Source organism: Medicago sativa, chromosome 4, assembly GCF_051527215.1.
Source record: "Medicago sativa cultivar Bolivia chromosome 4, Bolivia_mono, whole genome shotgun sequence".
NCBI lineage: Eukaryota > Viridiplantae > Streptophyta > Magnoliopsida > Fabales > Fabaceae > Medicago > Medicago sativa.
In genome coordinates, this window is record NC_140752.1 from 74,135,800 (window position 1) to 74,163,173 (window position 27,374).

Genomic DNA, 27,374 nt, shown 5'->3' on the forward strand with positions numbered 1-27,374 from the left:
ACGATTACGAGCGGAGCGGAGGTCGTATTTATATGTTGGATGTGCCGAGTTAATGACTAAAATAGCCTCCTGTCACCAATAAGTATATGACACGTATACTTGTTTAGCTGGCTAATTACCACAAGTTTGGTTTTTTGACAAATTACCACAAGTTTGGTTTTTCTTTTCCTACACATGGAACCACATCATCGTTTTATAATGTTTGGTCAACCGAATGACTAAATTAAAAATGTTTACAAACTTTAAAATTTATGTATGATTAATCTGTTACTAGGGGTGGCAAAACGGGTCTGACCCGCCGGGGCGGCCCGTTTGGCTCGCTATTTTTGGCGGACTGAGTCAAAGTTTTGAACTCGCTTTCTATAGTTGGCTCGGCTCGTCTCGTCTCGTTAAAATACGGGCGGGCACGGGGCGGGGCGGGGCAGACCGCTTAACTCGTTGAAAACGGGGCGGGGCGGGTCAGACGTGTCGGCCCGCTTAACTCGTGTTTCAATTTGTTATTTTGAGTCTTATTTTATGTTTTTGGATTTATCTTGGTTGTTAAGTTTATTTATTTTGAGACTTTATTTTATAATTTGGTTATTGGATTTATTTGTTTTATGTTGAGCATTTCTTATTTTGCTATTAGTTATGATATTGAATTCGACAATTTGATAATTATCTTGTTTTCACAAATTTACTTGCTACCTATTCTTTTATATTTTTTTACGATAAAAGCAACATAGTTTTTTGTAACAATTAAGTTGTAAAAAAATATATATAAAAAAGTGTTTTGTTCGGCAGGCCGGCCCGCCAACTCGCATGTCCGCCACTAAACGGGGCGGGGTGAGATTTTTGACTCGGTCACAAAATTTGACTCGGCTCGTCTCGTCTCGTTTTTAGCGGGCTTAGACGGGGCGGGCCTAAATGGGGCGGTCCGGCCCGCTTTGCCATCCCTATCTGTTACAGACCTCAAATTTATACCAAAATAGTTTAAAGGGTCAATCTGTTACTAACCTCAAACTTAAAATACTCACAAGTGATCAAAATAACTTAAATGACCAATTTATTACAAACTTCAATCTTAAAAGATCCATGGTATAATTTAGTCTTAAATTTAAATTTGGTCGCCTATGTTGATTCTGAGAAGAACGGGGCGGCAATGAAGGTATCTTGCGCCGGTGTCCGCGCATGCTAGCTGTTTAATTTATTTTCATATTGTGTAACATCTTTTAATTTCTTTTCTGCCATTGCTGATGCTAGAAATTAAGCATGTATTTGCAACAATATACCATTGTAGACACGAACAATGTATAATATTATACTAATGATTTGCAGTTTGTTTATGTTTGATTTTTTTTTTTTTAAAGTTGTTTATGTTTGTATTGTCCCTCTTATTGACTCTGAATTTCACTGTTCCATGTTAAGTCTATATGTTTCATTTATTATACTTAAAAATATAACAAATTATGATCCCTAAAAAAGTATAACATTTGAAATATAGGAAATGTTAACCAGTGCCCCGGGGGCACTAGTTAAGGAATTATAAAAGGAAATGTTGTATTGGAAACTGTGTATTCTACTTTTTGAAATTTAAAAAAGTGTTCTTTTTAATGCAAAATTTGATTTTTCTTTCTACTTTTAGTTCCTTAACCAGTCCCCCGGGGACACTGGTTAACAAGACCCTTGAAATATTTACATTATAACTATACCACCATTCTCTCAAAAAAAAAAAAAACTACAACAAAAAAAAAATACATTATGAAATGATTTTAGCTCAGAAGACCCGTGCGGCGCACAGGTCAGCAATCTAGTTTTTTAATAGTAGAATTGTTGGTATGGTGATGAATGACTTATATTATTGGAACGCTCAATCACTCGGATGTTTATGAGCGATTTATTTGCAACTTGATTTTTAGTTTTTTTATTGGTTTTGTGTCAATGTTGTTTTGGTGCTTTTTTTGCAATAGTTAGAGCATTCACAATAAAATTACTTAATTTTTGATACTTAAATGAGTCACACGTGTATACATAATTTATTTATAATTTTTTTAATATTAGTATCTAATAAGTACTCAATCGCTGCAATCCAACATCTCACACAAATTTCTTAAATGAGATCGACTATAATTTATGTGAGAGTTTTCAATGATTATTGTCATTTTGTCTATCTATAAAAAAAAGGTTATTGTTTGTGTTAGCACACTTTTTGTTGGAGAGGTTATTAACAATAACTTGTTCAATAAGTCTTCGTAAGCATAACTCAAAGGTAAAGACATCACATTATATATGCAAGACCATGTTCAAACTCTGAATTCCTCATTTATTCACCTTAAGAAGTGAATTTTTAATCACTAGACTACTTTACAAATAAAAAAACTTGTTCTATACGAACAATAACATTAAACATCAAAATCTTAAGCAACAACCGTTTATTTAGCCACTCAAACTAGCTTATGAGCCACTATATTATCTTGTCTCCAATGAACTCTATTAAAGAGTTTGAATTAAAAAATAGACAACAAATAAATACAATCACGAATGATAAAACCTTGTCTTTTTTATTCATAAGTTTGACAAAGACCAAAAACTTCCCCCTCCTTAACCGTCAAAGGAGAAAGTCTTCCATACACACAACCATAAATCATAAACATTTAGACACACTCACATCAAATTCAAAAATTAAAAGAGAGTAAAATTAAATGATGTTGATTGATGTGATCTAATTATTTTTGTTTTAAATTTTGTCATTTGATGTGAATGTGCCTAAATATTTATCATTTGTGCTTGTGTTCATAAAGGAGTTTCTCAACGCAAAGAGGGGCTGAGTCACTGTTCTCGCTCGAATAACAAAGGGTCTTTTTATATTTCCTTATTAATTAGTCTTGGATATTACTACATAGCAAAGTGAATGAAAAACTTCTGTAAATATTAGGATGCGAAAATTGATGATCTTCACCACCACATAAACCAGAAGAAATATGTCTATGCATCATATCCAGTCTAAGTCATTTCGTAACCAAAAAATAAGCACGGAAAATGACAATTAAATGTAACGGTAGACCCCAGAAAGAAAAAGTACAATTCAGTGTGCAAAGTTCATTGTGAGATCTAGTGAAACCCGGAAATCGAACGCTATAAACGAGTTCTACCATAACCAAAAATTGATTCTTAAAGTTGCTTAAGGAAAAAACTTGTACTGGTTTTGATTTCCTATATAACTCAGAAGCAATGTAACATTGGGGATAGCTCATTAGTTCCAACAGCTACACAAAGATATTGCACATATACTGATTAGGGGGATCTTCATCCTTGATGCGTCAAGTTTTTAAAAGTGTATGTGAAATCAGAAAGTTCAATTAATTTCTCATCATATCTTAGAATCCACAAAATCTCATCTCATATAGATTAACAAAGGAAAATAGCATAATAGGCTCACTATAATAAGTCTGTTTCTTCTTTCTTTCGTGCTAACATAGTTACGATAAAACACAGTTTTGGACGACCCATTCACTGCCTTTCATCGAGGAAGCGATGCTTTCATCGTCTTAGAGTTGTTTCTTCACAAGCGTACAAAGCAAAAGTCACCTAGGTGAGTTTTTACCATTAGTTATGATGACCACTTCCAGTTTCTTTCCCCTATCAGCACTCTTTCACTTTTGAATGTTTTTCCAATTCTTTTGTCAAAATTATTTTTTGACTTTGACTTGTTAATATATGTTTTCTTGCAATTTGATCAATATTTACAATTGTATATATTAGGTTCTTCTAGCCTATTTTACCCTCATTAATCTTTCAATGTGTGATTGGATATTCCTTTGTATTACTAACCATATTCTAAACAATATATATATATTTAAATTGTATCTGTTTAGGACTTGAGTATTTGTGTTATCTAAATTATTTTTTAATATATATTTTTCTATTGAATTTGTTACTAACTTTTTCTTTTTTTCCCTTATTAGTATGCTTATTTTGTTACTTAATCATGGAACAAATCATGTTACATATTTTGATGCCTTACTAGATGCACAATGAATTTCAAAAGGAAATTGATAGAGTACGACACGTTTATTTGAAGTGAACTCCTTATGAGTAACGTTTGAAAATATGTGTTGCGAGGTTAGTCACATTTTTTAAGGTAGTTGTTAAACTACAACACTCCTATAAATTGTAGGGGAGGAGATCATCTCCCGTGATGATATTTTCCATGAACTCAAATGTAACTGAACATGTGGTTAAAAGGGACAACTTGAAAGAGCATCAGAAAAATGGAAGAAAGAGTAAGCTAAACAATCTTACAATTGAGGCTTTGGAGTAAGTTGTATTGAACTTTTTAGCACCATATAATTAATTACCACATTATATTATAAATATACATGTATGTGATTTATTGACGTAGACTTTTTCTTTTTTTAAATTGAAACAGGTACAGGCAGCACCGAAGCATAGAAAATTACAAATGTGTTACGCAAATAATTAGAAAGTTGCATTTTTAAATTGATGGTAGGCTTTGTTAAAAAAAAAAAATGATGGTAGGTTATGATGTACGCACCATTAAAATAAACAAACAAACAAAGACCGAGACTTAGGAACGTATTATATTATCAATGAGAGATCAATAATTGATTTTAAAAATAAATGTCCAGCTATATATCATCTAATGTCACCTTGCCATTGCAGACTTTCAGGTTCACAGCAATAGTGTAAAATTCATTTTCATTCTCGCAAGTTTCAATTTCAATGGCTAGTAGTAAACTCCAAAGTGTCTCTTCACCCAGGAGGATAACATGGAAATATGATGTGTTTGTGAGCTTCCGTGGTGAAGACACACGCAACAATTTCACTGATCATCTGTTTGGCGCTCTTCATAAGAGAAAAATTGTAGCCTTCAGGGATGATACAAAGCTCAAGAAAGGGGAAAATATATCATTTGAGCTTCTACAAGCTATTGAAGGATTCCGTATTTTGATAGTTATCTTCTCAAAAAACTATTCTTCTTCTACATGGTGCTTGCAAGAATTGGCTAAAATTGCTGATTGCATCAAAGTACAAGGACAAACTGTTCTACCTATTTTCTATGATGTGAATCCATCTGAGGTACGAAAGCAAACCGGAGATTATGGAAAAGCCTTTCTGAAGCACGACGAAAGATTCAAAGAAAACTTAGAGAAAGTGCAGAGATGGAGGGGAGCCCTAGCGCAAGTGGCCAATCTCTCTGGTTGGGATGTAAGGGATAAGTAAGTACTCTTTTTAATGTTTGCAAAAAGTTGATTAACATTTTAAGTTTATTAAAAAAAACTTTACCGATTTCAGTAAACTAATAATGTTTTACGGATGTCAACTTTTTCAAATAATTACAGAAGCACTTCATTTTTATATTTTATGTTTTTATGTCTAACATTTTGGTTCTTGAATTGATTTATCAATTAATCATTGTTGTTTATGTTTGGGGTTTTCATGTGATGATTTGGAATTTCCACCCTCTGGTCTTTAGGAAACAATATGCAGAGATTGGAAAGATTATTAAAGAGGTAAGCAGCTTATTGAGTCACAAATCTGTGACTTTACCTAGCGATATAGTTGGAATGCACTCACAAGTGGAAGAATTAGAAAAGTTTCTGATTTTGGACTCTGATGATGTTCGAGTTGTAGGGATTTGTGGAATGGGTGGAATAGGGAAGACAACTCTTGCTACTTCGTTGTATGCTAGAATCTCTAATCAATTTGATGCTTGCTGCTTTATTGATGATGTAAGTAAAATTTATGGAGACTATGGCCCAATTGGAGTGCAAAAGCAACTTCTTTCTCAAACTCTTAAGGAAGAAAATCTCCAGATATGCAATCTTTATATGGCATCTAATATGATACGCAATACACTGTGTCAAATAAAATCCCTTGTAGTTCTTGATAATGTTGATCAAGTTGAACATTTGGATAAATTGGCCATGACACGAGAATGGCTAGGCACAGGGAGTAGAATCATCGTAATTTCTAGAGATGACCATATCTTGAGAGAGCATGGAGTAGATGAAGTTTACAAAGTTCGACTCTTGGATCATAATAATGCCTTTCAACTGTTTTGTAGGAAAGCTTTCAAAAGTAATGATATCATGAGCGATTACTTAGACTTGACATATGATGTACTAACATATGCCAATGGCCTTCCACTAGCAATTAAAGTGTTGGGCTCATTTTTGTATGGTCGAGCTGTCTCTGAATGGAGAAGTGCTTTGGTAAGATTAAGAGAGAATCCAAGGGCAGATGTTATGAATGTACTTCGAATTAGTTTTGATGGGCTAGAGGACACAGAAAAAGATATATTTCTGGATATTGCGTGTTTCTTTGATGAATATACGGAGGCATACGTGAAGAAAATTTTAAATTTTCGTGGATTTCATCCTGAAGTTGGTTTAAGAGTTCTCATTGATAAGTCACTCATAACTTGTGAGTGGGAGAGAATACGTATGCATGATTTGTTCAAAGAACTAGGCAAGAGCATCGTTAGAGAAAAATCACCCAAAGAACCAAGAAAGTGGAACATTGTGGGACTACAAGGATGTCCACAATGTTATCTCAGAAAACATGGTAAAATAGTTTTTTAAATAAAATTATTGCTTGACATTTTATCTATAATCGATTAATAACTTTAAATTATCTATGCTTTCATATTATTTGCAATACTATAGGCAACAGGATACCTTGAAGCCATAGTTTTGCCGCGTTATAAAGAAATTGGTAAAGAAATACCGGAGATGACAACATTGAGGGCTGAAGCTTTTGCACAGATGAGTCACCTTAAATTGCTCAAGCTGTGGAATTTGAATTTCTCAGGAAGTCTCAATTTTCTTTCAAGTGAATTGGGGTATCTATGTTGGGAAAAATATCCTTTCACTTGTTTGCCATCAAGTTTTGTGCCCGATAAACTTGTTGAACTGATCCTACCTCACAGCAACATAAGGAAACTATGGGAGGGCACAAAGGTACTAAAAACATGGTCTCTTATGAGCTTTTATTTTTCCTCTTTCTGACAAACATATTATTTCCTCTTTCTCTACACAAGCTGAAGAATCGAATTAAAGTTTAAATTTGATTATTAATATGTCCTTTTCTATTTTTCATTTTCTGCAATCTCTACACAATTTAGCAAGTATTGATCTCTCTCACTCAAAAAATCTTATTATGATGCCAAATTTCATGGTTACGATTACGAGTGTTTGCTTTTCTTTTTCGGGTTAACAAATAAAACTTGTTTGTCTCATAGTCTTTCATCTTTCTCTAGAGTTGGTTTAAGAAACAAAATAAAACTTAAATATGATTATTAATTTTTATCTTTCTATTTACCATTGTCTGCAGCCTCTTCACAATTTGACACATATTGATCTTTCTCACTCGAGAAATCTTATTGTGATGCCAAGTTTCTTGGAGATTCCAAATCTTGAGTACCTAAATCTTGAAGGATGTATAAAACTCGTGCAGATTGATCCATCCATTTGTATCTTAAGAAGACTTTCAAGATTAAATTTGAAAAATTGTACAAAACTTGTCAGTATTCCTAACAACATTTTTGATGTGAGTTCTCTCAAAGAACTGAATCTCTCAGGCTGTCCAAAATTACTTAATAATCAGCTGTTAGAGGGACAAAGGCAAACAGAACATCTGGAGATGCTTGATAACAAAGAAAGTACTACGCAATACCAACTAACATCCTTCATCTACAAATTTATAAATCCACACTTTGGATTTTCGATTTTTCGTAAAGAAGATTCGGTTGGTTTATCGTTGCCTTTGCTGTCTCGTCTGTCATGTTTGCAACGTCTTGACCTAAGTTTCTGCAATCTTCTTCAAATCCCTGATGCAATTGGGTGGCTACATTGCTTAGAAGTCCTAAAATTGGGGGGGAACAATTTTGTTACACTACCTTCTAACATCAAAGAACTTTCCAAACTTAGAGAATTGAACTTGCAGCACTGTAAGCAGCTGAAATATTTACCTGAACTCCCATCAAAAACTGTCGTGCCAGCAAGGAGCATTTTTGAATTATATATTTTTGATTGTCCTAGTTTAATTGACACGGAATGTTGTTATAGAATGGCATTATCTTGGATGATACAACTCGTTAAGGTTCCTACTCCATCCTTTTTCCTTTTGTCTATATATCTTTTAATGTGATTGAACTATAATACATAACTAACTTTGCTAGGTATCAATGCACGTGCAATCCAATTTCCAAATGCGTCAGATTTGTGTTGTTATTCCCGAAACTCAAATTCCAATGTGGATCAACAAACAAAATGTGGGTAGTTCAATAAGAATGGACTCATCACCCAATATGCATGACAAGAATTGGATAGGTGTTGCTTGCTTCTTAACCTTTGTAGCACACGATGATCCAACTAGTTTAGGTACACAATTGGAACCTCATATTAGCTTGGGTTTTCAGAGCAAAAATTTTGGATGTCCAAAAATTCACCTACATCTTGAAAAAGATCTGGTCACAGTTGGTTTAGATCACTTGATGCTAATTTATTCAAGTAAGGAAGAATTTACTCGTGCAAAAGGTTTATTAACAAAGTTATCGCATGATAATAGCGGTATTGAATTGAAAGCTTTTGTTGCGCAGCCCGTTGGTTTGCATTTGGAGGTAAAAAATTGTGGTTATCGATGGATATTTAAGGAGGATCTGGAACAATTAAACCCACACATGATGTTTAGTGGAAATTCGTCAATTCAAAATATGTATCTAACAAATGATTAGCGATAGTCTTGAGCCGATTAATGAAAAACCAAGAAATTCAATGGAATCATTAATGAATATATCTTTTTTCTATTTTAAAAATGAAAATATGCTCTGATTTTTTGCCAGTTCTCTTTTTATGCTAGAGTCAATATTAATGTGCATTGTTACAGTGATAATGAACAGACCCGGCCATTGATTGTCTCTGATGATCTATTTCTAACTATCAAAGTCTGGGATATATTTATCATTTATCTTAATGCTAAATTGAAGTTATTGGGGTCTAGCTCCGTTGATTAGTTAACGAGTAACTTTTCCAATATAACTTAAACATAAGTATGAACGTGAAAGAAAATGCAAGGTACTGTGTTTTATTGTTTTTCAGTGAGTATAGATGGTGGTTGTATAATTGTGCAACCTCTCTGTTGAAGATAGCTTTCAAGTGTTTGCTTATAGTTTAGTTGTTTATTATTCCTTATACTGGAAAAGTGCCAAGAGCCATGCAACCCTAACCAGATTCAATTAGAAAAGGGTCCTGTACCATAAAAAGGGAAATGTACATTCTATTTTGCACTCACTATGTCCCTCCTGCGCGCCTGAAATAAACAAGAGACACATGATCACATATAATTAATGGTTAGTTAGTGAAATGTAGTCTCTTTTGCATTGTTTAGGAAGTGTTAATAATGGTTAGTCTGTTACAAAGCTTTGTTAAATATTAACCTATAGGAACTGTTCTCAAAAGGACCATGTCCCTTCAAACATATAGAGTATCTGAAAGAAGAATTTAAAAGGCTTTTTTCACATAATGATATATTGTTTGAGTGAATAAAATTAGGAAGTCTTTTTCCAACTGTAACTGTGGTGTAAGTTTATTCTCATTTCTTATTGTTAAGTCATATATACTAATCAGTACTTATCTTTATTGATTTGCCCAAGACATTAAAAATCTTAGAACCGGCTCTGTAGTTAAGAGTCAAAGCTAGCAGGACTAATAGGAACAGGTTCATATGCACAATAAATCCAACAACTATGAGCTACATATTGATGACAGAATTACAAAATTAATGCAATCAGAAGGCACCATCACCATGAAACTGCAAAACCATTTGCAAGAGTGAATTTGTTCTGGATATTGTAATGAGAGTATAACTATCTTGAAGCTGCTTTCCCTCAACCATAAGCTTCATTTGGTCTAGTGGAATAACCCTCTTTCTCCTGAATATAGAACTTCACATTATCTATTGAATCTGAACTCTCTACATCCATTGTTATGGTCTTTCCTGTTACAGTATTGACAAAAATTTGCATTCTACCTCTCAATCGAAGTATGAAATGAAGTGTTGACTCTTTTTGAATGTTGTAATCGGAAAGGGCATGACCGTCTTCCAATTGCTAACCAGCGAAGATGAGCCTTTCTTGATCGGGTGGATCTTGGTTTTCACATCACATTCTCAATTGTATGTGAACTCTCTACCTCAAGAGTGATGGTTTTTCTGTCAATATTTTTACTAAGATCTGCATCTGCTCACATTAAAACACCAAGACAACATTAATTAAATCACAAGCAGTAATCCATCGAAATCATATTGACAAAGTTGTTCTGCAAAACTTTTACTCATAAGATCAAATTGATCCATATTGACAGACTCTATCTGAAGATATTCCACCATAGCCAAAGTTATCAATCACTGAATGCATAAAATTACGGTTTGTTCAATGACGCTATAATAGCGTGCAACAACCAACAATAGCGATTTTTTCAAATTCCGCACTAGCCGCTGTTTGACATCAGACACAAGTCCAAAATCATTATATAATACAAAGGCGTCTCTGACATTTCTGAAGGTGTTAGGTGTCCGACACCAACACAACACCGTGTCTCGATTAACTTATTTTCTTAAAGTCGAAGTCCTGTCCGTTATCCAAGTAAATTGTTTCATAGATTATGATATGCAAAATTCTATAATTAACTAATATGTTTTAAATTACTGACACAAATGTTTTTTAGGAAATTGACATACAACATGATAAATGATTAAGAAAGGTAAGTTCTTCCCTCTTTTCTCCTGAATGCAAACTCACCCTTTGTTTTTAGAAGCCCACATGATTTGGAAATTACTTAAATGCTCACGTGAAGTTATATTTTAATTTTTTTTTTTTTTTACAATGGAGGCAATGAGATTTAACCTAGAACCTCATGCATGCTTCCCAAACCCCTCACCACTGGACCAATCCTAGTGGCTTAGTTGATGTTAGTTTTTTTTATTTTTTTTATTACTATCTCTTTATTTCAAGTAACACACAATGTGAAATATTTATTAATGTGCAAATAATAATTTTAATTCAGAATATATGAGACACTATCACTATAGTCCATAAATGTAATTGCAAAAACATTTTTATTGTCTCTTTCGTTGGTAATTTTATGGACTAAATTGATCAACAAAAAATACATTTAACGACTAAATTGACTACTTGAAAACATTTTCGAAGACCAAAATAACTATTAAAAGAGACATTTATGAATGTGTTTGCAATTACGATACATTCGGAGACTATGACAATGTCTTATAAAATTATGGATGTCTTTCTTCACAAACTTATTTCTGGCAATCTCTTCGTTCAATGAGGGACTTGGGTTTTTCCAATACTCCCCCATACACCCAACATCATTGCTCTTGATAAAACGAGTGACCCAATCGATAGGCTTCAATATCATATTAAGTTTTTTTATTGGATATAATATAACTCATCCTTACAAAACCAACTTGTAAGATGAGGGTTGTTCGCTTTATAAACTCACTTGAGGTCATATTTTTATTGAATGTGAGATTTAGGTTTTTCCCAAATTATTTTTAATTTGTTTTGTCAAAGTTTGCATTTCAATGTGTAAAGAAATAGATGATTAAACAGGTAGACATGATTCTCATAAAGAACTAAATCAAAATACTGGACAGGAAATGCAACATTTGGTAATGATTGTAATTTTAGTGATAAGTTATCCCCCTTTATTTAGGCCACGCACAATAGTACTTGTTCTCCTTCATTGGCCTTTGGTAGGGGGAGGTGAAACCTTTTGAAAGACATGTTCTACAAATACTTTTGTCAAGCTTGGTTGCAGCAAATTAGGTCCAAGAACAACCATTTTTGTTTTTTGACACAAATCATAAATGGTTCCATTTCTAGCAACATTATCAATCAAGAAAAACATGGAAAAGTAACAACTCCAAAGGTAATTTTTGTCAAAACAAATACTGATTTGGTGCTTCTGAATAAGGATCTTTCTTTAAGTTAATCTGGAAACATTCTCTTTTAATATTTTTGTCATACTTGCACAATATTAACACTATAACTTGAGATTTTTTTTTTTTCAATTGCTTGACGGAAATAAGGATATGACAAATGTTCTTAGAACTAACAAACATTTTTCAATACATAACAAACGAGGAAACATAAGACTAAATAACTAGCGGAAAATCATTTAAGACAAAAGTTTAATTAAACTCTACACCACTGAGACAGATAGCACAACTTCTGACTTTTCACAACTTGTCCTCCAACGAGATCTTCGTCCTTGATGCTTTAAGTTTTTCAAAGTGCCTCTGAGATTAGAAAGTTGAATTTCTCATGTTTTAGATCCACCAAATCTTGTATAGATTAAGAAAGGGAAATAGTATAATAAGTTCACTATAACTCGAGTCCTTAATGTAAAGAACTAACATTAAGGAGAGGATGGAGTCATTGTGATTGAGAAAAGAATTAATCAGTCGGAGCATGTTCATTCTTACGTTCAGCAGGGAGCATTGTAGAATTTATAGCCTGAAAACAAATACGAAAATCAGACAGAGGCATTCAATGTGTTCCACCTAACAATGAAACAACCACTGATAACTAGGAGGTTTTACTCACTTCATCTTCACCAAATTTATCATCATCAGATTCATCATAGTAGCTGGAACTGAAACAATGAAAACAAATATATATGAATGAGCAGCTGGGCATAATTTCAGGATCAAGATCCCAGACCCCACTCTATAATTACACGCACATCTTCCAAATGTCACAATACGTCCCCAACAACAAAAAGCCAAGGAAAAGAAAGTTAAGGCAAATCGAAACATTCCCAAGTAAAATCAAAAGAAAAGTTTGAATTTAAATGTTCTTATTCATGAGAAACTTGTTCCAAATACCCTGTAGGCTGTAGTTTAACCCAACAACCAAATCTAAAGGAACTAAATTAGGCTCATATCATGAAAAGATCATATAGTAAAAAAAAACCCACTCTACATACCAAAAACATTATAAAGAACATTAGCCAAATCCTATTAATATGAAGGAAATACAAAGAAAATAATGCAAAAGTCTATAGTTTTAGGAAATAAAAAAGTAATGATGTTACAGAAAAAGAGCTTTAAGAAATTATGTTGACATAAAAAATACAGTGAAGAATTTAGAATTATTTTTCATTTAAATCAAGTCAACATTGAAGTTTTAATTATGATCTCAAAAATGTGGCCCAATATAGACTTGGTACAAATAATACAACTCCTCTAGTTCAACTTATATTCCCTTCACATGAAGTTATTAATTATTTCAATCAAATCTCTCACTTTCCAGAAAGGTACTGGTACCCACATTTAAGTGTCTATCTCTCTGCCAATTAAGTGTTCCAACATCTAAGCAATGGCAAGAGCCAGACTGAAGAATACAGCTCAAACCTAAAAGTTTTTTCTCCATTATTAAGTCCATACTTTACACTATCATAAAGACCCAACAGAGCACACTATAAATCGCTTAATCATATACATTTAGGCTTCACTAGGCACTCAATCATACCTAATTTACTATAGTCTAAAAAAGTTGGGTTGTTATAGCATGTGATCATGCAGGGTGAGAGGACAATGAACCAGTTTCCCAAAATTCAATGAACAACCAAAGCTTCAAGTCCAAGATTGAAAGACAAGTTCGAGATTCATTTTGGTCCAAAAACCAAGTCAAGCTATGGTATGTCAAGTGTACAAAGTAAGAACAGCCATTCTAAACACTTGGACAGTTCCATTTCCCAAAAAACATTCACCGACAACACAAAATAGAGTTTGTCCTACACAATTTTTTTGATTCAGCTCACATCCATTAACTAATCATAGTAGTCTAAACAATGAAGCTATTTATTTCATTAACCACTCTTTTATATCATGGAATGAAGTTAAATTAGAAAAAAGAAAGAAAGAAAGAAAAGAAAAGAAAGAAGATTTACAAAAATTTGATGACAAGACTTTCCAGGCCTAAATCTTCCAATTGGTTCCGAACATCAGCCATCTTCTCCATATCAGCTGTTAAATGTCTCGAACAGTGTATATTGATCTCCCCTAAATATGGGGCATTTTTTGTGATAAACTTAACAAATTGGATTTCATCGTCATTTCCATAAAAATTTAAAAAGCATAATTGATTGAGAGAAGATTTGAAACAGCAAGGCACTGAGTTCAATATCAAATTGTCACCGTCCAAATAGTTATGTACCTAAATAAGAGCCACTAAACAAGTCAATTGACAGAAATTACATTATTAAAGCCTTGATATTGGCAAATATAAGGACTAGTGCTGAATATAAAACATACCACACCAGGAATCTCGAGGACTTCCAGTTTAGGAGTCTTTCGGAGAATGTCCATTAGTACTTCATCAGTGTTCTCGGGACGGAAAGAAAACACATCAAGATGTGTCAAATTGTAAAATGTAGGAAGAAGATGGAGAGTGTCCTTTGTATGGGAAAGACACTAGTAATGGAAAGAAAACTATGTTCAGCATTGTGATACGGAGAAAATATACAATGAATATAATAAACCCTTAACTAAAGGCTACATCCTCAATAAGTATTATCGTAAACAAAAGTTTAAAAAAAAATGAAGATGAGCAAATAGTCAAACATACCTCAAGAGTATTATTATATAGTGTGAGAGACTGGACATTACCAAGTCCACTCAATAGCTGCATTGCACACTGAGCAGCATATGGTTCACTATGTTCAGAGAGATACCCGAGATCAATAGCTGCATCAACTAGGGAGGTCAGGTTAACAGGGATAAATTCTATTGTTGGATGGCATGTGCAACTCAAAGATAAAAGATTCACAGCATCAATCTTGACTGTCATATCATGATCATAATCTAAACAAAGACTATCAAATCTGATTCTCAACTTCCTTAATGTGGAAATTGCAACATTGATATGCATTATGTTCTCCCAATAACAACCACACAAAGTTAACTCTTGTAAGACAGGGCACCCAGAGAAAAGTTGTTGAACCGAGTTCTCATTAGCAAAGTTTACATTTGAAACTACTAATTTCTTCAGGCCAGGGAAACAGATACCACTGGTAATATGTAGATCGAACTTAAGTCCTAACCATAGTTCATTCAATGACTCGAAAGCTGAGAAACTATGTGGTAACACAAAGTTAAGATTTCGATTACCTAGTGAAAGTCTAAGAAATTGGATTTTATGCTTCACAGCAGAAGATATTAAAGAACTAACTTTATCAACGTCAACCGTATTTCCAGATATTACAACAGAGAGACTTTCTATCAGATTAGATCCGCGCAGTAATCTTCCAACTAGATTTAAGAGGAAATTTGCCCTTTTCTGAATTTGGTGGCTTTTCTCATACGGACGACGACGAGAAGTTTCAAAATCAAAGACAGATAAGTGGGTCCACAAGTGCCTCCACTTCTTTGCTAATATGGACGTTCTTACAGCATCTTTGGTAGGGAGTAGTGAAAGAATATGAAGAAGAACACCCTCAGGTAAATCGCTAATCATATCATTCGTGTCGTCCACATTATGTCGTTGGATCTTATGCACATTTGTTGTTGAGATTGTACCAGCCATGATCTACGCCTGCGCCTGTCTGCTCAAAATAACAAAGTATTAATAAAAAATATTATAGTAAGAAGAGTTACGAGTATAAAGCATCAGTGAAACGCAATTTAGGAGGCAAGCTTTTATCTTCGCATAAAATCAGTCCTTTACTTTTTACTGAGCAATTCTATAAAAATATAAGGATAGGTTTTGGAAAAGGAAATAAAAAACTTGGACACTCACCCTCCCTATCCCTATTTGGTTGATTTCATATCCTGAACAACACAATTCGCCAAATCCCAATGGTTAGGGGTAGGGTGCTGTTGGATTGGGTAAAGTTTAATGGTATGTACATAAAAGCATCTAACTTGGCAGTGGCGGAGCCAGGAAAAAAAATATCGGGTTGGTCACTAAAATAAATTATAATATATAAACACAAATTAAAGTTGTAATAAGCATTAAAATCGAAGTTGAAATGATGAAGTTTGATTAAAAAACTTGGGTGGATGCTTACATAATTACATATTTTACAACTACTATAAATTATGAAACTTTTTTTTTAACAGTAAACTGTTAACCGAGAGAATTTTCAATTGACAAGGACTGTAAGCCTCCGCTAGCATGCCAAGTATAAGCATCACAAAAATTGAAACCGCCGAAAACTAAAACCGTTGAAAAATTGTTTAAAGTCTCGCAAAATAGATCTATAATTGAACCATTTAAATTTTTCGGGTGGAACTACACCACTTTGCGAGAATTTGAATCAACTGAAACCTAAAACCGACACAAATTGTATCAAATTTTGCAAAATAGACCTATGATCGTTAATTTTTTAATTTTTCCGGGTGGACCATGGCCCACCCTAGCCCATGAAGGGCTCCGCCTATGTAACCTGGGGGTTGGTAAAAGATTCCATTCACTTGTAGGTATTCCCTTATAAGCATCTTAAAATCAGTCCAGAGTAGACACTTTCATGAATTTCAATTTCAATTTCACTACAAATTTACATCGCAAAGCTATAATATGAAGAAAGAAAGAAAACAATTGATTTCCATTTCATGAATTTCGATTACCTTATTAGCAATGAAGAGAGCGACGCAACAAGCGTCAGCGAAAGCGAAGGACTGAGTGAGGATAGTGCAGTTGGTAACCGACGTCAAACCTAAAGTTTGCACTACGAAAAGATGGATATGGGTTTACCGCCACAAAGTTTAGGCTTTTATTACCTACTAGTTTAGACCCGGTGTTGCCCGGGTTAAATATTAAACTAGAACGCTGACCCGTGCGCCGCACGGGTCTTATAAGCTAAACGATTTCATATATAATTGAATGATAACTAAATTTAATGTTGAAAACTATAAGTTCTTTGAAAATTTTGTTAGTGCAATATTACATACGACACTAAGATTTTTTTTAGTTTTCTTAAAACAACATATAATAGATCAATTCATATCAAACATTTTGAAATACTTCTTCATAGATTACGTTAGACGTCTCATCCATATCTTTACCATCTTCATCAGTTATCATTATCTTCAGCTCTTCTCTGGATGTAACTCTAGAAACAGCCACATATATGTGTGAGAAGAAAGGAGTTGGGAGGTATACACCAACGTGTTTCAGTGACAGCCCTTGGCTTTTGTTGATAGTCATCGCAAATGAGACCACCAAAGGAAATTGCCTTTTTTGAAACTTGAAAGGATCCAATATTGAAACTCAAATATTTTTCTTTTTGTTTTTTTAATCATTATTAGAAACTCAACCGTTAATTCAATAGTGATCTATATGTAGACGTCAGGTGTGTATCTACCACTTGCAAAAAAAAAAAAAAAACAAACCCTATCATAAGAAAACTACTCCAATATCCATTGATTTCCACATATATTAATATTAAGTTCGAAATTTGTACATCAAATGTCTTTGATAGAGAAAAGTACGATTATAACTACCTATATGTAACATCTATTTTTATTTTTTTTGAAAGAGTAACATCTATTGTTATTACTATTTGCTAAATGAAAAAAAAAATGTTGGAATTAACATTGGAAGTAAAAGAAATGAAACGGGATGGCAAAATTGAGAAAATGAGTTGCAGCGAATTCTAGAATTCGGGATACATAAACATAAAACATTGAAGCAACAAACATCAAAAAAAGTAAAAAAAAAAAAAAAATCCTTATTAAAGTATTAAGCATACGGTACTGTGCAGAAAGAAAAAGAAAAAAGTAAGAATTACAAAGAATACACCAAAGTCATATCAGTGAGCACATCCACGCAAAGAGGCAGAGAAAAAGAAATACAAAGATGCCGCATATAGGCGTAACATCGAACCCAAAAAAAACTCCCCAAAAACCACCTCTACACAACCGGATCAGAAATTAGCTAAAGCTATGACTATGAAATCTAAATACAGCCATCAAAAGAGTTCAGCCCCATAGCTATGCCCTCCACAGACCCAGCAGGCAACCGCCATCGAGTCAAAAAAACCAGCCAGCAAGCGCTGCTGCACAGACCACTGCAGAACCGCACCAGGAAAAACACACAGCAGGTGCAAGGCAACAACTGCAGGATGGAGCAAGTTGAGACCAATTCCTTCATAAGAGAGTCCAGTAATACTTTTGAGAACAATGACTACACTTTATCTTCTTTCGTAATATAGGAAAGTTATACCAATGCAAGTTGCGCCCGTAATTGCATTCATTCTAACCTATATCAGTAGAAAAGTTGGATTTGAAAATTTGTTTATCAATTGTCTAGGATAAACTATATCAAAGATACATTAAAAAAAGTATACCATATAAATTAACCAATAAAATTAACCCTCCATAAATAAAATGGTATTGAAAAGGACACTTGAGTAGTTAAACCCTCCACAAATTCATCTTAAGTAGACAGAATCATTTCCAATAAGATGATATTTAAAAGGCAAACCACATTTAATCATGTAGTAGAAGCATGTATTCCAGAAAAAAAAATCTAAATCATAAAGACATAAAATGAATGACAACACAAACATGTCCTTAAGTAGCTGCCATGTATATGCTATTTTAAGGTCATTCACAAATCGATGCTAAAAAAATAGTTTGAGATATTAGAAAATAATGTGATGCAAATTATAATTGTATCACATGATAAATCAGAAAATAAGAAAAGCAGCAAGAAATTAGTCACAATTTTGAGATACCACTTTCTTAAAATTGATATAATTACTGAAATTCTCAATGAGGATATTGTTCAAGATAGCATTGTGTAGGAAGTAAATGAACCAAATTATGAACTAACCAAAAAGTTTCACATCACATGGAAACAAATAGCTTCAATAAATTAGGAACATATTTGGCTATTTTATTGATACCTTAAAATGATGTCAAATGTACCAAATCAATGGAATACAAAGAATAACCCCACCTTCAAAAAAAAAGAAAAAGAGAATAACCCCCAACACTCCAAATCTCAATAGCTGGTTATGCATACCTGTCATTATCAATTAAGACAAAGCTAAGAATTAAAAAATAATGAGAAAATGCAAATGATTTCCAAACACTGCATATATAATAAGAAAATTCACTAAGCCAAAGAGATTACTGATACACACTGCTATGACTAAGCCAATTTCAACACTGCCAAAAACAACGCCAATGTACGCACTAATGCACACGACAAAATGAAGACAATCTTGAACTCGTGTTAGCAGCAAATGAAGACTATAACACAATTTTCCTAAACTTGTTGAAGTTCATGCCTTTAAATGATCAACGCATGGTCTCTATGTGCTTATGGTGTTTGTTGAAATCAAGGAATGAATGTTGCTGGAATAATATTCAAGAGGATGTTTCACATATCATCTATCAGGCCACATCGGTTTTGCAAGATTGCATTTGGGCAAACTTTAGGAATGCACAACATAATTATCCATACCAGAGTTCTGCACAACAAAATTATGCAGACCAGAATGTGCTGCCCAGATCAAAACAACAGCAGACATGCTGCGCAACAGACAGAAAATAGCACCAACAGCTGTTGTTCTGTCATGACAGCAGCACCAAAAACAGTACTCGCACCACCCCACATCCTAAGCACTCTGAAACACCATAGGACAGCAGCATCATTGCCTCAAAAGACACTCCCGGGGCACCAACTCCACTCATAAAACAAACACAGCGGTACATGCGTTCTCGTCTACACATAAAAAAATAAGAAGAATCAACTTGTAATAATAATTGTATTAGAAGCACTGATTTCTGGCTGATGGACTTTGAAATGAACTATAAATATGAGTGAAAATAAGACCTTAAGATTTGTTTTAGGGTAAGAATACAAATAAATTTTTACAAAATAAAACTTTGAAATTTTTACATTATGTTGATCATAGAATTACGCTTATTCCTTTACCTCTCCCTCATTCTCGACAATGTTAATTACCTCAACTCAAAGATACTTCTAACAGGGCAGTGCTCTAAGTTTCATTCAAAACCTATAGTTCATAACACTAAATTCATCTATTCCAACAATTATAAAGCATCAAACTTGCAACATAAAAACAAAATCAAATTTTCTTTTCAAAAAATCAAAACTTAATCAATTACGTAATTACAAAATGAGAAAAAACACATCCAGATCCATGAAACGCAACATAAAGATTCAAACCAAAATAATCTCAAAATCAAATCTCACAAACATTTTAAACTCCAGCAAAGTCAAAAAAATTCAAAAATGAAAATTAAATCAAATAGAAAACTCAATCAACGGTGATTTTACCATCTCCGGAAACCTCCTCCTTCGCCGGAGACGTAGACAGAGCAGGTGCGGCGGCGGCCGCGGTTGCATAATCAGCGACGCGGTTTAAGAGGTAGCCATAAGGTGAAGAGCGAGATTGGGAGGTTAACCTTGGTATTTAGGCGGTGATTGATGGCTTCGATGAAGATCGACGACTGAAAGATCGAAACAAAGATGATACCAATCTGCGTGAAGCCATCTTCGATGAGAGAGAGGTTAACCATGGTGTTTAGTGAATTACAATTTTTAAGAAACTTAATATATCAAAGAATCTGGCATAAAAAACATATATATTTGCAGCCAAAGAAAACTAACTTAAAACTCAATTCAAATTACTTGCAACTTGAAATAATACAAAAATGGGAGACATTATACATGTAGAGCATACTGTAGTGGATATTGTTTTTTCTTCCTCATTTTCTTCTATCCCTTGAAGCCATAATCTAATCTTAGTAGCCGTTAAGTTGTATTCGATCTCAGATGTCACTCTTTCTTCATAAAATAGTACAAAAAATGAGCAATGAACTATATAGAAATGAGAAAATACTTGTGTCTTGGTTGAAGTCAATTGAGTAGAACATAGCGAAGTAAATACTTTGTAAATCCTGCCATGAAAAAAAGAAGTACCTTAATGGAATGGTTTCATAACTTATTTCCTATACAACCGTCAGTTTCTCCTTTCTTGCAAGCGAATCCCACATTTTAGCTCTCGTTCACCATCCATGTTAGGGAGCTTCTCAAATACCTGGTTTCAATTAGGAATGGAACCAACATAATCAAATTGAATGAGACAAAAAGGAATCTCAAAGTATAAAAAAACTATGTTTTCATGTATTGCAAATTCAAGCACAACCCAACTCTCATTCATTCTCGGTGATAGCATAAAGAAGAAAAACACAACATCCTGACCAAATAATTAAGAGTGCAGACAAACCAGTTCCTTTCTCACGTGCTAGGCCAACAAACATGAACTTCAAAACATTTTGGATTCCACTAACGAACTGAGAAATATCTTGAAGACACTAAACCTTAATAATCAAGGATATTAGTACCAAGAATTAAATAAAAAACAATCAATTGAACAACCTCATCTTATGATCTTTATCTCAAGATATTTGTAAAGTTTTCAGCATGAATAGTATCATTTGCCATAGATGAAGAAAACCACAAAATTGTTGCTCTCTAACTCAATATTATAAGTTTGAGATTCAGATGTGAAACATCATTTTCCATCCAAATAGTGTAAAACAAAAAAAATCATTGAAATCAAATAGACATAATTGATAAAAAAACATGCACCGAAAGACAATGAAACAAACATCAAAACTACTTCAAATTGAATGTTTAAGAAATTATAAGAAATAGACAAATTTAAGAAAGAAAATTAAAATCAAAATATCAGAAGCACCTTTATGATCAATTGGTGGAATCCAAAATGTTCTGAAGAAAAATTTACCACCGTAACTACCGACCACCACCGTAACCATCGATCATCTGCCATAGTTCAACTTCTGGCACCGGCACCACCTCCGTAACTGCCGCCACCTACAAAACCATTGGAATCTGAAAGCGGAATCCGAAAGCGACGAAGAAGAAGCTGAGCTAAGAAGCTATTACACAGAGAGAGAGAGGGGGAGAAGAAGAGGGAAGCATGGGGCTCTGTAGAGTTTGCATCTGTATTGAACAAATAATGGAGAGGTGAGATAATAACCTACGCGCGTGTTTCAATTTTCAAGGAGGTGTGATAATAACAAAGCAGTTACTATATGCAATAGTGGATTTTGAATTTGCAAATGAAAATTGAATTAGGAGGGAATACAATTAGGGTTGGGAAAAAGCAAGAGTGATTAGAGGGAAAACATAGGGTTAACAATAGCATTACGTAGTAAGCTTTACAGGGATAAGTTTGTATGAAAGAATACACATGTAAGTATATTAATTGAATTTATTTAAATTTACAATTATAATAATATCTTAAAAATAATTATATATGGTGAGATGAATAACTGTGTAATTTACCACGGTTTAGGGTTTTTTTTTTATAGAGAAACATGGTTTAGGGTTTGCTATATATAGCCGAGTTTTCATGGAAATTAGGGTAGCCGAGGTTGTATGGAAATTAGGGTATTCTGTTTGTAAACGTATTAAATAAGTGTACAACAACTTGTCAGAAAAAAAAAACTTTACAGAAACAATAGATATATACAAACGATGATACAACAAGATAGGAATGAAAAGATCATCAGTGGGGAGAAATATTAAGGATTGCTATATTTTAGAAGGAATTTGTTAGGTTAAATTGGTGCGATGCATTTTTTTACATGGAATTTGTTAGGTTAAATTACTGCTAACCTAATACAGCAAATGAGCGGGAAAATATTAGGTTAAATTGCTGCAGACCTAACAAAATTAATAAATAAGGATTTTAACCTAATCGAAATTTCAATCCCCATTTTTTAAACCACTATTTTGGTCCCTATATTTTACAATTTTTGGGTTTTTTTTGTCTCCATCAATTTTGATGATTTGTCACTTTCATCGATGTGACAATGACTTGCTATGTGCGTGTTGGATTATTCATTTTCCATGTCATTAATAAAATTTTCATTAATGAGAGTGAAACATCATTAATAAGAATGACAAATCATCAGAAGTGACGAAGACTAAAAAAAATTCAAAAATTGTAAAATAAGGGACCAAAATAGTGGTTTTATAAATAGGGGAATGAAATTTCGATTAAGTTAAAATAGGATATGATCAATTTGCATTTAAAGTTTAAACCTAAAGTTTACATGCAGTTTCACGCTATAATATATTTCGTCGGTTGATTTGAAATTAAATGGTTTAGATTTTAACTTGGTTTTACACATTAAAACAATTTGGACCCTTGATTTTGATCAGATGGCTCACAGGAAATTCCATTAGTGAAAAGATTGGTCTAACTTAGACCAATTTTTACTACCATTACATTCAATCTTCTCACTAAATCTTACTATGGTCTATCTAAATAAATCAAACCCAATAACTATCTCTCCTCCCTCCATTTTGGGTTGCATTGGTGGCTGAGTTTTGAGAATGATGACTTTATTGACTTTGTCTTTCTATCTCTCTCACAATCGATCATTCTCTTATTAAAATAATTTATTTTAATTATTCATCTATCAATTAAATACGTTTGTCATACCCCATTTTTTGACCAATTTTTCTCATTTTTTACTCGTATTCTAAAGCTGGAAATTTTCGTCGCTTCAAACGAAATTTCAGCAGAGAGTTATTTTAAAATACTTCATTTTGGTTCCGAAGGAACAGTTTTAAGGTTTTATTAATTATTAATATTATCTTTTATTTATTTTTATTTGTTATTATTAATGTTTTTTTATTATTTGATTTTTTTTCGTTTCTTTTTTAGGCATTTTCGAATTCTTTTTATTTTCTGTTAATTTCATTTTGTTTTTTTAGTTTTTCTTTTATGTCCAAAGTCCAAGTCAGATTGTCCATTTTATCCTCAAGTATGTAGGCAAATTGTCCAAGTATTTTCTCTCAATTTTCTTCTTTTTCCATCTTTATTTCACCAACCTATATTGCCACATAGTTCACATTAAACTCATTTGTTGAAAGCTCTTTTTTTAATTTTTTTTGAATAATTTTATGAAAGATCTATGATCGCTTTATTTTTAAACATATCACTTTTTAACAATTTCCAATGCAAAATTTCTAATTTAGTCTCCTTAACTAGTGCCCCGGGGGCACTAGTTAACATTTTCCATTTTTAAAATATCTTCCAATTTATTTTGCTTTGAACAACTTGCAAATTGATGCACTGCCAAAAAGTAACACCATACATAATATTGCAGATAAATGTGCTTCAACATAATAGAAATTGTTCCCTTCATGACGCTTTACATGTCCAAAATTGCATCTTTCTCCTCAAAAAGGAACTTTGGAGAGGAATCACTACTTTAATGTGATGTGTTTCCTTTTAATTTAAACTGACTTTTTCATTCAGCAAAGAACTACATTGCAAAATGAATGAAAAATTTCTCTAATTAATAGGATCCAAAATTTGATGATCCTCACAACACCGCATCCACTAGCAGATATTTGTCTATGCATCATAAACAGTCTGAAGCATTTCATAAATATAAAACAAGCAAGGAAAATGAAAATTCACAAAACCTTAACCACAGTGCTACATGTTTTGGTACTATAACTTGACAGAAATAAAGATATGACAGATGTTCTTAAAGAACGAATAAACATTTTTCAAGGCTAAGTGTTTTACTCACTTCATCTTCATCAGCTTCATCATCAGAGGGATCATGGTGGCTGTAACAGAAACAATGAAAACAAATAACAATGAAAACTGAAGATCTCAAACCCCTTTATAATCACACAAATCTTCCAAATTCCCCAATATGTCCCCAACAATGAAAAGTAATGGAAAAGAAAGTTGAGGCAAAACGAATCATTCCCGGATCAAATCAAACCTCTCACTTTCCACACAGGAACCGGGACCCACGTTTAAGTGTCTGTCTCTCTTTCGATTAAGTGTTCCAACATCTAAGCATTGGCTTGAGCCACGCTAGGGGTGGAACATATAGAGGGAAATAGAGAAAACTTTCGCATTTTTTTGAAAGAGTATTTTTTTTAGAGAATCATAAACTAAGGCTCATGATTGATATATTTTTGGTTCCCCAAATGAGAAGGATTTTGAACTATAAAGAAAAATTAACCCCCAAAACCCTCCCATCAGAATCTCCTCTCTTTCTTCCACTTGCTCCTTCCTTTTTTTTCCAAAACCCTCCCCTCCTTTTCCTCCATTCTCGCAAACAAAGCCTAAAAGTTTCCTCTCCATTATGCACATATTTCACACTATCCTAAAGATCTAACCAAGCATTCTATAAATAATTTAATCACACATATTTAGGCTTCATTGAGCATTCAATCATACCACTATGGTCTAAAAATGTTGGGATGTAATAGAATGCGAGCGCAGGGTGGGGAAACAATGAACAAGTTTCCCTAAACTAAGATTAAGATGAAACCACCTAGCTGAAGTTTTTTTATTTTTTTGAGGAAAACCTAGATGAAGTTTGAAAGATAAGTTCTAGATTCTTTTTGGGGTAAAATAATCATGTCATGCTTTGGTACGTCAACTGTTAAAAGTAAGAAAAGCCACTCAAAATACTTAACAGTTCCATTTCCAAGCAAACAGAGTTTGTCCAACAAAATAAATTGATTCTGACTAGTCATAGTAGTCTTACTAGTGAAGCTATTTATTTCATCAACCATACTTTAATATTATGGAATGAAGTTAAATTAATAAATTGAGAACCCCTTCAAAAAAAACAAAACAAAGAATGAATGAAATAATTTCAGAAAGAAAGAAGATTTACCATAACTTGATGACACAACTTTCCAGGCCTAAATCTTCCAATTGGTTCCGAACATCATCTAACTTTTCTATATCAGCTGTTAAATGTCTTGAACAGTGTATCTTGATCTCCCCTAAATATTGGCAATTTTTTTATTATAAATGTAAGGAACCTGATTTTGTATTCATCTCCATAAAAATTGAAAATGCATAGTCGATTGAGAGAAGATTTGAAACAGCAAGGCACAGAGTTCGACATCAAATCATCACCACCCAAGTAGGTATGTACCTATTTAAGAACCACTAAAGTCAATTGACAGAAATTACATTATTAAAGCCTTGATATTGGCAAATATAAAACATACCACCCCAGGAATCTCAAGAACTTCCAGTTTAGGAGTCTTTTGGAGAACGTCCACTAGTACTTCACTAGTGTTGTTTCTACCGTAAAAAGAAATCATGCCAAGATGTGTCAAATTGTAAAATGTAGGAAGGAGATGGAGAGTGTCCTTTCTACCGTAAAAACACTAGTAACAGAAACAAAATTACGTTCAGTACTGTGATATAGATAAAATATGCAACGATTATAACAAGCACGTAACTAAAGGCAACACACCCATTAGGTATTATCATAGACAATATTTAAAAAAAAAAACATGAAGGTGACGAGCAAACAGGCAAACATACCTGAAGAGTATCAGCAGATAGTGTGAGAGACTTGACATTACTAAGTCCACTCAGTAGCTCAATTGCACATTGAGCAGAATAGAGTTCATAAGGTGGAAAGAGACCCCCAAGATCAATAGATGCATCAACTACGGAGGTAAGGTTAACAGGGATAAATTTTATTGTTGGATTGCATCTGCAACTTAACGATAAAAGATTCACAGCATCAATCTTCAGTTTCATATCATGATCATAACGAACACTAAAATGCTCAAATTTGATTCTCAACTTCCGTAATGTGAAAATTGCAACACTGATCTGCTTTATGTTCTTCCAATAACAATCGTACAATTCCCACTCTTGTAAGACAGGGCACCCAGAGAAAAGTCGTTGAACTGACTTCTCATTAGCAAACATAACATCTGAAACTACTAATTTCTTCAGGCTAGGGAAACAGATAGCACTAGGAATATGTAGAGTAAACCTAAGTCCTAAGCATAGTTCATTCAATGATTCGAAAGCTGAGAAACTGTGTTGTAGCACAAACTTATCATTTTCATGACCTAGTGTAAGGTTAAGATATTGTACTTTGTGCTTCACAGCAGAAGCTATTGTAGAACTAACTATGTCTGTATCAACAGTAGCTCTATATATTTGAACAGCGAGCCTTTCTACGTGATTAGATTTGTGCAGTAGTCTTCCAACTAGATCTAAGAGGCAATTTGGCACGTTCTTCTGAATTTTGAGGTTTGAGTCATATCGAGGATAGGGAATTTCAAAATGAAAGACAGATAAGTAAGTCCACAAGTACCTCCACTTCTTTGCCAACACGGAAGTTTTTACAACATCTTCAGTAGGTAGTAAAGAAAGAATATGAAGAAGAACACCATCAGGTAAATCACTAATTATATCGTTCATGTCGCCCAAAATATGACGTTGGATCTTATGCACATCTGTTGATGAGATTGTAGCAGCCAT

General features: G+C 33.4%; 1 protein-coding gene, 1 long non-coding RNA gene and 2 pseudogenes across 5 annotated transcripts; 1 reads left to right on the forward strand and 3 right to left on the reverse strand.

Annotated features, from left to right (window-relative positions):
- Positions 1–4,660: 4,660 nt before the first annotated feature.
- On the forward strand, positions 4,661–8,818 carry LOC146931779 (disease resistance protein RUN1-like; annotated as a pseudogene). Its single transcript, XR_015006809.1, has 5 exons — positions 4,661–5,219; positions 5,477–6,567; positions 6,669–6,962; positions 7,336–8,103; positions 8,183–8,818. The product of XR_015006809.1 is annotated as a disease resistance protein RUN1-like (transcript).
- Positions 8,819–12,059: 3,241 nt separating this feature from the next.
- Positions 12,060–16,780, reverse strand: LOC146931780 (F-box/LRR-repeat protein At4g14103-like). 3 transcript variants are annotated; one of them, XM_085703345.1, is made up of 7 exons: positions 16,654–16,780; positions 14,654–15,629; positions 14,341–14,499; positions 13,977–14,242; positions 12,629–12,677; positions 12,508–12,538; positions 12,060–12,321 (listed from the first exon to the last, which is right to left on the reverse strand). In XM_085703345.1, exons 2-7 carry the CDS (start codon positions 15,608–15,610, stop codon positions 12,311–12,313), a joined length of 1,473 nt encoding a protein of 490 aa, XP_085559471.1. In that variant the 5' UTR covers positions 15,611–15,629; positions 16,654–16,780; the 3' UTR covers positions 12,060–12,310. The 3 variants fall into 3 exon arrangements, with proteins under 3 accessions (XP_085559471.1, XP_085559470.1, XP_085559472.1); XM_085703344.1 differs by having other exon boundaries at positions 12,440–12,538; XM_085703346.1 differs by lacking the exon at positions 12,060–12,321 and having other exon boundaries at positions 12,344–12,538; positions 14,654–14,772; positions 15,196–15,629.
- Positions 16,781–20,724: 3,944 nt separating this feature from the next.
- LOC146931781 (uncharacterized) lies at positions 20,725–21,427 on the reverse strand. Its single transcript, XR_015006816.1, has 3 exons — positions 21,291–21,427; positions 20,984–21,101; positions 20,725–20,848 (listed from the first exon to the last, which is right to left on the reverse strand). It is a non-coding gene; the product is annotated as an uncharacterized LOC146931781 (long non-coding RNA).
- Positions 21,428–24,597: 3,170 nt separating this feature from the next.
- Positions 24,598–27,374, reverse strand: LOC146931782 (F-box protein At4g22280-like; annotated as a pseudogene).